The sequence below is a fragment of the Cyprinus carpio genome, chromosome B7 (assembly GCF_018340385.1).
Source record: "Cyprinus carpio isolate SPL01 chromosome B7, ASM1834038v1, whole genome shotgun sequence".
In the NCBI taxonomy this organism is placed as follows: domain Eukaryota; kingdom Metazoa; phylum Chordata; class Actinopteri; order Cypriniformes; family Cyprinidae; genus Cyprinus; species Cyprinus carpio.
In genome coordinates, this window is record NC_056603.1 from 2856952 (window position 1) to 2868584 (window position 11633).

At 33.7% G+C, this 11633-nt stretch overlaps 1 protein-coding gene and 1 long non-coding RNA gene across 2 annotated transcripts; one reads left to right on the forward strand and one right to left on the reverse strand.

The window, feature by feature from the left end:
- Window positions 1–1742: 1742 nt before the first annotated feature.
- On the reverse strand, window positions 1743–5823 carry LOC122137904. The gene is made up of 4 exons (XR_006155121.1): window positions 4768–5823; window positions 4536–4646; window positions 3361–3566; window positions 1743–2330 (listed from the first exon to the last, which is right to left on the reverse strand). It is a non-coding gene; the product is annotated as an uncharacterized LOC122137904 (long non-coding RNA).
- Window positions 5824–6861: 1038 nt separating this feature from the next.
- LOC122137903 (coiled-coil domain-containing protein 106-like) lies at window positions 6862–9370 on the forward strand. Its single transcript, XM_042726930.1, has 3 exons — window positions 6862–7072; window positions 7728–8021; window positions 8813–9370. Exons 2-3 carry the CDS (start codon window positions 7748–7750, stop codon window positions 9127–9129), a joined length of 591 nt encoding a protein of 196 aa, XP_042582864.1. The 5' UTR covers window positions 6862–7072; window positions 7728–7747; the 3' UTR covers window positions 9130–9370.
- The last annotated feature ends 2263 nt before the right edge of the window (window positions 9371–11633 follow it).

The following is an 11633-nucleotide window of genomic DNA, read 5'->3' on the forward strand; positions in this document are numbered from 1 at the left end:
GCATTACTTTGGACAGACAGAAAATCTACACACATTTCCATTCATTTCTATGGAATCATTCAAAGAGACAAGATTTTTTTTTTTTCTCACATTGATTTGATTATTCACTATGGCATCGTTCCTTTCTTTTCCCCCTAAACGATGGGTAAGAACGAGATGATCTGTGATCTGATGATAGAGATATAACTCTTTTCTATAACTTTTCTTGGTAACACTTTAGAATACTGTTTCTTACTTAATGCATAACTAATAAAGAGTTACTGCAGTACTAATGGATAATTATTCATTAACACTCAAGTCACTAATATTAACTACTAAGGAATGCGTGTTAACTAATCAATATGTAATAGCATTTTTTAATTGTGTTAAGTATCAATTAGTTAATCAGTAACTATTCAATTCAGTCATGCCTCCTTAAGAACTACTATTAAGTAACTACTAATTCAGCTTCACGAGGAATAACTATTAAGTAACTACTAATTAACAGTGATGCACAGTATCAGTTTGAGGCCCTTTCTTCTTCTTTAGTACTAATATTGTTAGATAAGTGTACTACTGTTATGTAGTTACAGTTCATATTCATTTACATTCACTCGCAAATGTGCCGATTAATGTTTCTGTCTGTGTGTGTCCCCACACTGTAATGTTGCAGTTCTTGCAGCATTAAATCCAAGAGAGAAAACAATTCTAGTGAAAGAGTACACAGAGATTCATGAGTGCACATGCAGGTCAAAATGTGAGCGCACACACGCAATTTCTGTGAGTCCAGTTTTGTGCGAGAGAATGGATTGAGATTCCGCTTGTAAGCAGAGAGATCCGTTGCTTGTAAACTTGATGTGCTCTCGCGGTACAATATTAATACTACATTAATGATGATGTTGATGATTTTTTTTATTTTTATGTAAGTATTGTCTGCAACCAGAAGTTCAGGATGGAACCCCATCCACAATCTAAGTGCTTTGCCAACATGGCTCAGTTATTTTATGTTTATGTGATACCAAATGATTTCTGTATTTAACGGCAATGACTGAAGGGGAAAATGAGAATACAGGGAACCCATGAGTCATTAAAAAATAATTACCAAATAGTTCTCAAGGAATTACTTAGAACCTGGAACAGTATTCTAAAGTGAAAACATAAGGAACCCATTCATAATTAATGAAGAACTACCAAATAGTTCTCAAGGAATTACTTAGAACCTGGAACAGTATTCTAAAGTGAAAACATAAGGAACCCATTCATAATTAATGAAGAATTACCAAATAGTTATATGGTTCTTATTTTGATCCTGTAACTGTGTTTTATAGTGTGAACGTGAGGAACCCATTCATAATTAATGAAGAATTACCAAATAGTGCTCAAGGAATTACTTAGAACCTGGAACAGTATTCTAAAGTGAAAACATAAGGAACCCATTCATAATTAATGAAGAATTACCAAATAGTTCTCAAGGAATTACTTAGAACCTGGAACAGTATTCTAAAGTGAAAACATAAGGAACCCATTCATAATTAATGAAGAATTACCAAATAGTGCTCAAGGAATTACTTAGAACCTGAAACAGTATTCTAAAGTGAAAACATAAGGAACCCATTCATAATTAATGAAGAATTACCAAATAGTTCTCAAGGAATTACTTAGAACCTGGAACAGTATTCTAAAGTGAAAACATAAGAAACCCATTCATAATTAATTAAGAATTACATCATTCTCAAGGAATTAATGAGTGATTGATTGAAAATAACTGTAACATTGTACATTGTAACTGAGGTAATGACTCAAGTGTCTGTTTCATCTCTTTATTAGTTTCATATGCCCAAACAACCTTACTGAATGATGAGGTGAATTACAGTATGTGATGTAGTGCCTTAAAGGCTGTAATACTTTCTAATGTCATTCAGCAAACGCCCCAGAGGACCATGTTTGTGGTCCATCCCCATCCAAAAAGTCCACTCAATACAAGCCAAGTGTTCCTTTAAAAGCTTCTCAGTCTTGTTACCTCTCAATCTCCATATCTGACTTTTGTATGTTGACCAAGCCCTTTCGATATGTTGTGTGTGCCCTCCATGATTGGGGTCCACAAAGAACCTGCTGTGATTCACAGAGTAGTGTGAGAAGCCTAGCCTTGTCAAAGTCCTGTAGGGTCTCCAATCATCACTTAAAATTTTGGATCCTGGGCGAACATGTCTTCTGATGATGGGAATGAGATGATGTCTTGAACGCCGTTTTACAAGTCGCAAAATCGGTCGCCGTCTCTGAGCCTTTATGGCCAGCATGCCAAACACCCACTTTTTCCTTTTCCATGTTTCTCCTACTCTTCCACGTGCATACTAGAAGTACAAAAAAAACCCCTGTTAATAACTTATTTTTTTTATGAGTTAATGGATAATCTTTGTGCTTTAAATATAATGTTTAGCTCTTTCCCTGCCAGCGTTTTTTTTTTTAGTTGCCAGCATTTCTAATAATTTTTGCTAAAAGTTCATGGCACACAGAATATTTTGTTGTATGAATATTCGAACATGCAATACATAGTAATGAAGCCAATACTTTTAAACATGACAAAAAACAACAACATAAATAATTGGCTCTGCTCAAGACAAATTAAGCTTTTTAGAAATATTTCAGCTCTACTGTACATGTCCATACAATGTAGTAAAAATGTGCAAACACTTCAAAAAGATACAAATAGTCTTTATTATTTTCCAAAGTATTTCTATAGGTTTTGGGATCAGAATAAATATATAATTTTTATTTTTTTAATCTATTTTATACATTCACTTGACTTGTGTGGATATACAGAGCTGAGACAGAAAAAAATGACATTTTCATTTACGGGTGAACTATTTATTTGTTTTATTTGTCAAATACTGAATGTGTGAAGTACTGTATTTTAATAAAACCAATGAAAAATTAATTTTGTAATGTCATTCTTCTCTCAGGCATTTTTAAGCAAACATTTTTCAGAGGGCTTAATTTTTATAGTGTTTAAAACAAAATCCTGCTACCATTCTAGCATTGTTATATTGTAAAGATCATATTCTACAGTACTTACATTACAGTAATTAACAGTTAATGGACATTACTAATGGAATAATAAAATAACAAACTGTACAAATTGCATTAGTACATATTGACAGTATTAAACAAATCTTAAAGAACATTTTTTTAATCTGCTGTCAAATGTTGTTGTCAGTAGTTTACTGTAAATTACCAGGCAATTATTTTACATCTTAATTTTCATATTTTACATTAAACAGTCTATTTTAAATTATCATTATCATTATTATTGCAGTTTCAACATTGCATTAACTGTGAAATTTTGTAGAACTGTTAAACAAAAAATTAAAAATAATATCCCACCTTCCTTTTATGGCGGAAGTTGCTTTCATCTATAACGATGAACTCTGTTCTTCCACCCATTTCTGTCCAGTCTTCTTTTTATATCTCTTTAAAGCATCTATACAGACCAGTCAAGCTTTTGACTCATTTTACTCAGGGTTGCTGAACTCCCGGCGATGCCATCCTGCATCATATAAACCTGCCGTAATCTTAAACCTTGACAGTATCTGAAAATAAGAGTGAAAATAATTTTTAGAAAATCAATTGGTTCATTACTGTTATGGTGATTTAAAACTATAGTCCTCCCTCCTACTCATCCTGTTGTTGTTCCAATGCCATGTGTCCTTCTTTCTTTTTCGGACCACAAAAAGAAGAAATTTTGAAAGGTGGTTCAAAAAGACAGAAGGACACATGGCACTGGAACAACAACAGGATGAGTAAAAGATGAGTTAATTTTTATTTTTAGGGTGAACTATCCCTTTAACCAGAGCTTACGCCGCTTTCTTTCCTTTCCTAAGTAGAAGGGAGCACTGGCCTGTGTTGTCTGCCGTTGCTAAGCAATCAAGAGAAGTGTTCTTCCATTAAGTAGATATGTACACTTACATACAGGCGTTCTCCATTAACCCGAGAAAATGCCAGTTAGGGGTAACGTTAAATAGATTTCCTGCACCTGTATTAGCTCTATTACTAGATATAGAGAGTAGTTTTAATATTTATAGCGATAAGAAAAAAAAAAAAAAAACACGACATGTGAACTAACGTACCTTAACGTTACCCCAAAACTAACGTCTCTAACGTTACACACCAGACGCGAGTGACAACAGCAAATAGGACCATCATTTTTTGCTACAAATGGTTAATTTTCGTAAAGGCAACGACAGATTCCCGACTGCAAACTGATTACAGTCTGACTTAGCGCTCGCGCTACTTCTAACATAAAGAACAAATAGATTTTGCATCAGTCGCCTTGTCACTTCTGATGTAAGTTAGACACGTCCACATCAGACGCGACTAGGCAAGTGATGCAAAATCTATTTTTACACGTGTATTGTGTATGTAATACTATTATGTATGTTACATTATGTTAGACTGTGTGTGTGTGTGTTTATATATATATATATATATATATATATATAAATATAAATATATATATATATATATATATATATATATATATATATATTAATGTTACCTACCGGTATATGAACTTCATCCAGTTCTGTAAGGTGACCTTGCTTTTCTCAAAAATTGAGCCCGCCCTGCATGTCTTTGTTACTTTTTGGCTGTGGGTTCGTCTTTGACATTCCCTAAACATCACCGTAAAAATCCATCATTTACATTAGAAAGTTAATATCAAAACTTACCAGTTAGCATGATAAATTGTATTTTTAATTGTATTTTTTTTATATTCTTTTATTCGACATTTACCATTGGTATCCATCGCCTGTTTGTGTCCTCTGGAATTTCATTTTTTTGTTACACAGTCTGCATTTAAATCTTGTCTTGAGTAGTCTGTGTTTTTTTAGCCATTTAATTAACCTTCTTGTACCTCTTCTGCTGGTCTGCTCACAAAGTGAAACAACTTTTGTTCCAAGTCCCATTATTTCGCTCGCTGCTCAAAAAACCTGTCACCAAGAAAAACTACAAGGAGATCTAAAATAAAGAATAAGAAAAACATGTAAAATGACTTCTGATTCGGTAGGCGCCTTTTTGTCCTTATTTGGAAAGGTTACGTACTACGTTCGCGGCAAACGTATGTGCGTAACGTTACTCACTGGACAAGCTTTATCTATTCATGTTAACATATTATTTCGAAGCTTTGCTATTAAAAGAGCAAGCAATCACTGGACAACCACAAAAATATCTAAATCTGAAATAAAACCTAAAAGGGTTTTGGATTTAAGTGCTCTAGAACAGTTAAGATCCAGATTACAGCATTTCATTCAAGAGCCATTTATCGCACCAAACATGGCGTGCATACAATTCGAACAAGACAAAATGAAAAATAAAAATTTTATTAAGTTGTTGGAAGATATTAGAATAACTGGAATAAAGCCAGCCATAAATGTTATTACACTTTGGAGTAATGACCTCGACGGGGAGGAGTCACATCAGATTATTGAATTAATCAGCAGAGATGGACGTTATACGCAAATAGGATTGGAGAATCGACGACACAGTTCTAGTTCAGATTCAGAAGAAAGCTACGTAATGGAGAGGAGAAATCCGCGCAAAAGGGCACGACCTCAACATCTGCTCGACGAAATTGACAAAGCAGGTAATTGTGTATGTTATATATTTTTCAAATTTGTATAATATTAGCATTAAGTTAGTTAACACATGCGGTGGAACAGCAACGTTACATCAGTGGAACCTGGTTTCACAAAGTCGTAATTCTAGTCCCAGGCTAAAATGCATGTTTGAGCTGTCATAACTGCAAATAACTTGCACGGGCAAATCTTAGAATATGTCAAAATGCACACCAGTAATGAATTTTTCTAAGACATTTTTATAAAAGCTACCTAAAAATTCTAATTTAACCAAGGCCTAGTCCCTGCTTAAGCTAACCTATGATCAAAATTCTATTCAATTAAATTCAAATTTATTTGTATAGCCCTTTTTACGAGACAATCATTACAAAGCAACTTTTCAGAAAACTACGTTTCTATAATATTTAGTAGTAGCTTATAAGTTGTGAATATCAGTTTGTGCGCATATGACAGGATTTTTTCAGAAAAAAATTATACAAGACATAGTCAGCCAGACGATGAACATTATTAGCAGCAATTATTATATGATGCAGTCATCTCTCAGTCAACTCAGCATCATCTCTTCTCAGGTGTTCTGGATCCAGACTGGAGATTGTGTAAATCCTAGTTACATCCCGTGGCAAAACAGAGAAACAAATAGAGACATCATTAGCGTAGCTGCTGTTCCAACAAAGTAAAATTAATTTGTTTAACCCAAGCTAAAGAATAAGAATGCGCATTTGATCAGATACAATTGCATTCACAATTTAAGAGATGCATTATTCAAATGCTTGGCGAAAGAGATGTGTTTTTAATCTAGATTTAAACAGAGAGTGTGTCTGAACCCCGAACATTATCAGGAAGGCTATTCCAGAGTTTGGGAGCCAAATGTGAGAAAGCTCTACCTCCTTTAGTGGACTTTGCTATCCTAGGAACTACCAAAAGTCCAGCGTTTTGTGACCTTAGGGTGCGTGATGGGTTGTAACGTGGTAGAAGGCTAGTTAGGTACGCAGGAGCTAAACCATTTAGGGCCTTATAGGTAAGTAATGATAATTTGTAACCAATGCGGAACTTAATAGGTAGCCAGTGCAGAGACTGTAAAATTAGGGTAATATGATCATATTTTCTTGACCTGGTAAGGACTCTAGCTGCTGCATTTTGCTTGCTGCTGCATTTTGGACTACCTGTAGGGATCAAAACATCAAGGAAGTTTATAAGACACTTTGATTTATATGATATTTTATGTTTAATCTAATATTAAAGACAATCAATTTTGGCTCATCTCTCATCATTAATAAAATGTTTTTGTTTTGTATCAACAGAAGCATCAGCATCACCAGCACCACCAGCACCAACCCAGCAGGTGTCCTTAATAAAACTTAAGGAAGAAAATGCATTTTTGAAATCCAAAATCAAGGTCCTTGAGGACAAATGCCAAGATTTGGAGAATGAGAGGGATTTCTTGCGCAGCAGTCTGACAAATGGTAAAAAGTTGTTTTTTTTATAATAAGAAGGTAGTTTTTTTTTTTTATGAAATCATTTAAGTTCAGTTTTTTATAAAGATTTAAAGATTTGAAGCTCTAAAACTGCCCTGAAGCCGCATGAAGTACGTTTTTGATCAATGGATGGACTTTTTTCACCCTAAAGAAGATATACATGTCATATACACCTTAGATGGCTTGATGGTGAGAAAATTTTAAGGGGGGGGGGGGGTGTTATTTGTGGATGAACTATCCCTTTGATGCCCACAAATGTGCATAAAATTGACATGCCAGTAACATTGAGTTACATGAATCATGGCTAACTTTAAATGGACCCTTTCATATCTCCACAGTTACCAAAAAAAAATTTATTAAATACATTTTTAAGTGTATTTGATAAAAGCATCTGTAAAATGTATTTGATAAAAGCATCTGTAAAAAAGAAAAATCTTTATTTTACTGTGCTTCATTTGAAACATTAAGTAAATTACAGTATTTAACATTTTATTTTAAGTTGCAATTACATTTGTAAACCGTTCACAAATACACAATTCTTCTCCAAATACATTGGTATGTCTTAATCATATTACTAGCTCACATATAGGGTGGCAAATAATTAAAATTAAATTAAAATAGTTTTGTCTGTATTTCTTGCCAGCATTGTCAACAAAGGAAGAGATGCAGGCAGCTTACTCCAAACCCCCCCAAAATTTAAATGTGAAGCCTGACTCTTCTGATGAAGACTCTTCTGACCTGCCTGAAGAAAATAAGAAGGTGAAAAAGCGAAGAAAGGAAAAGAAAAAAAAGGAAAGCAAGGTCAACTCTTCAACCTCTTCAGATGAATCTTTTTCCACCTCTGATTCATCGGTTTCCTCTTCACCACAAAAAAAGAGGAAGCATAAGAAAAAATCAAGAAAGACAGTAAAACGCAGAATGAAAAAAAACAGAAGAGGTATGTTGCCATTGCAATAATGTATATTATGTATATTATGTTCCAATAACTATGCCATGTTCATTATTAAAATAGTGTCCTTAATACTTTGAAATAGTCTTAGTCTAAAATGATGTCTAGTAAAATGTAGTTTACTAAAATTGTATTTCATAAAAAAAAAGAAAAGAAAAATGGCATAAATACTTTGCACTTTACAATTAAAGCCAGGGATTTCCGGCTGTCCCAGACGAAATATTGCCATCGTGAAACAATCGTGGTGATTTCTGTGATTGTGGCTTCTAAACGGTGGTCTTATGTCATAGAGTGAGAAAGGTTTAAAGATGGCCGTTGTGACGGTCTTGCGACCAAAGATCTTTTTCTGGCAGTGTCAGAAATTCAGCATGATCATCTCACAGTATGTTTGTTGCTACGCCCTACATCTACTGACCAGCCAATAAAAACACAACACGAAATGGTGTTTAATCAATGCGATACGACGCTAAAATCTAAAACTCCTTTAGAGACTCCTAAAACTGTTTTTCAGCACATAGAAACCACAACGTCCAAAGTGTGGCCCTGTCCCAAATGACCTTTTTTTTTTTTTTTAATAAAGCATTTTAATAACTGATCAATAACTGTCCATTACCATTAAAGTGAAATTACTAAACCTAACAACAAGAGCCTGATAAAAAAATGCTTATTTACTCAAAAACTTGTCAGTCACAATTAGAGGATTTTGCATATGAATTCTTAATATATGAAATTGTCTTACTGGAGTTACATACTAAGCATGCACCTTTGATCCATTCCAGTGTTTCTACCAGAAGATGCAGTCCAAAGATACAAAAAGGTCCTGCAGTACTTGGAACAGGGAATAACCAAAACGCTGGCTTACCAAAAGTGTGGGGTGGACCGCAAAACAATTGTGGATACTGCAGCGATAGCAGAGCTAGAAGCTTGTGACGCTGAAGCCTACAAGACATTGCGTGAAAAGTTTCATAGAGGCCAGAAACTGTCAGAGTTTGCCAAACAATGCAAAGAAATGTGCATAATGGAGCCACTTCGAAGCATCATCGAGGAAAAAAAGAAGAATGGCATGCTTATCGACCTTTGCCAGAAAAAAAAGTAACTTGAGTAACACGTTAGAGAAACAATGCCGAAGTTAAAGTTCAGGCATACACAATATACAGTATGCTGTCATCTTATCTGTTGTTATATTTAGTAAGTTCCTAGTAATTTTGGTATTAATGTTTTCTTTAAGACAGTGTTAACCTTTTGATTGTTTTGCTGTGAGAAAATAGACACAAATTCATTGAAAACATTATAAACACTTATTGCAATAAATGTAAATGTTCTTGCAATTTTTCATTTTTTTTTTTTTGAGTTGTGTTTTGGTTTTTTTTTTTTTTCTTACTGGTTTGCAATGATGTGGTAATTCTTCATTAATTATGTGTGTTTTTTTTGTTTTCACTTTAGAATACTGTTCCAGGTTCTAAGTAATTCCTTGAGAACTATTTGGTAATTCTTCATTAATTAATTATGAATGGGTTCCTTATGTTTTCACTTTAGAATACTGTTCCAGGTTCTTATTTTCCTTGAGTACTTAATTACTTGAGAACTATTTGGTAATTCTTCATTAATTATGAATGGGTTCCTTATGTTTTCACTTTAGAATACTGTTCCAGGTTCTTAGTAATTACTTGAGAACTATTTGGTAATTCTTCATTAATTATTAATGGGTTCCTTATGTTTTCACTTTAGAATACTGTTCCAGGTTCTAAGTAATTCCTTGAGAACTATTTGGTAATTATTTTTTAATGACTCATGGGTTCCTTGTATTCTCATTTTCCCCTCAGTCATTGCCGTTAAATACAGAAATCATTTGGTATCACATAAACATAAAATAACTGAGCCATGTTGGCAAGGCACTTAGATTGTGGATGGGGTTCCATCCTGAACTTCTGGTTGCAGACAATACTTACATAAAAAAAAAAAAAATCATCAACATCATCATTAATGTAGTATTAATATTGTACCGCGAGAGCACATCAAGTTTACAAGCAACGGATCTCTCTGCTTACAAGCGGAATCTCAATCCATTCTCTCGCACAAAACTGGACTCACAGAAATTGCGTGTGTGCGCTCACATTTTGACCTGCATGTGCACTCATGAATCTCTGTGTACTCTTTCACTAGAATTGCTCTCTCTTGGATTTAATGCTGCAAGAACTGCAACATTATAGTGTGGGGACACACACAGACAGAAACATTAATCGGCACATTTGCGAGTGAATGTAAATGAATATTTACATATAGTACAAATAACAGTAGTACACTTATCTAACAATATTAGTACTAAAGAAGAAGAAAGGGCCTTGATCTGATACTGTGCATCACTGTTAATTAGTAGTTACTTAATAGTTATTCCTCGTGAAGCTGAATTAGTAGTTACTTAATAGTAGTTCTTCAGGAGGCATGACTGAATTGAATAGTTACTTATTAACTAATTGTTACTTAGCACAATTAAAAAATGCTGTTACATATTGATTAGTTAACACGCATTCCTTAGAAGTTAATATTAGTGACTTGAGTGAATAATTATTAGTATGCAGTAACTCTATATTAGTTAGTAGTAAAGAAACAGTATTCTATACCCTTTTCTTTAACTTCTCTTTTCTTTGGAAGATGTTTCAGTTGCTGCGTCCATTGCAGATTTGCAATTCCCTAAAATATCAGTTTAATCTGAGCTTAATTTAACTTCACAAAAATGAAGGTGACAATGCTTTGTAAGTGTGTATGTTATATGTCTGTTTTGTTTTTTATGTTTCTCTTTTACACTATGTACAGCACTTTGGTTCCACTTGTGGTGTTGAAAGTGCTTTATAAATAAAGTTGAGTTGAGTTGAGTTGAGTTGAGTTGTGAAACAAATTTCTCTCAGAAATTGCTAGTAAATTGCACAAATATTTACATATGGAACACATTCAATTCTCCCTGCTATTGCAACTATTGTCATGTTAAAACATTTGCACTGTATTGGAGGATTGCATCAGTCCACCCAAGATTAAACATTAAGAGTTAAAAGGAAATAGGCAAGGCAAGTTTATTTATATAGCAAATTTCATACACAATGGTAATTCAAAGTGCTTTACATAAAAAAAGAAAATAATAATAATAATAATAATAAAATAATCACAACAATAAAACGGAATTTAAATATTTAAAAAATGATTTAAAAATTGATTTAAGAGGTTTAAAATGAATTTAAAACAGTTAGAAAATTCAAAGAAAATGATTCAGTGCTTATTCAATAAATGCACAGCTAAACAGAGAGTAGGTTTGAGTCTGCATTTAAATGTTACTATTGTTTTAGCACATCTGATCTCTTCTGGAAGCTGATTCCAACTGCGTGCGGCATAATAACTAAAAGCAGACTCCCCTTGTTTTGTGTGAACCCTTGGTATTTCTAACTGACTCGATCCTAATGATCTGAGTGGTCTGATTTGTTTATATTCAGTGAACATGTCTGCTATGTATTTAGGTCCTAGGCCATTGAGTGATTTATAAATGAGTAAAAATATTTTAAAATCAATCCTAAATATAACTGGAAGCCAGTTTAAGGACCTGAGGACTTG

Excerpts from the sequence above, each read along its gene's own strand:
- LOC122137903 (XM_042726930.1), top strand. The coding sequence starts at position 7,748 with ATGCAGGCAGCTTACTCCAAACCCCCCCAAAATTTAAATGTGAAGCCT. Across the intron at positions 8,022-8,812 it reads AATGAAAAAAAACAGAAGAG|TGTTTCTACCAGAAGATGCA; the intron begins GTATGTTGCCAT and ends GATCCATTCCAG.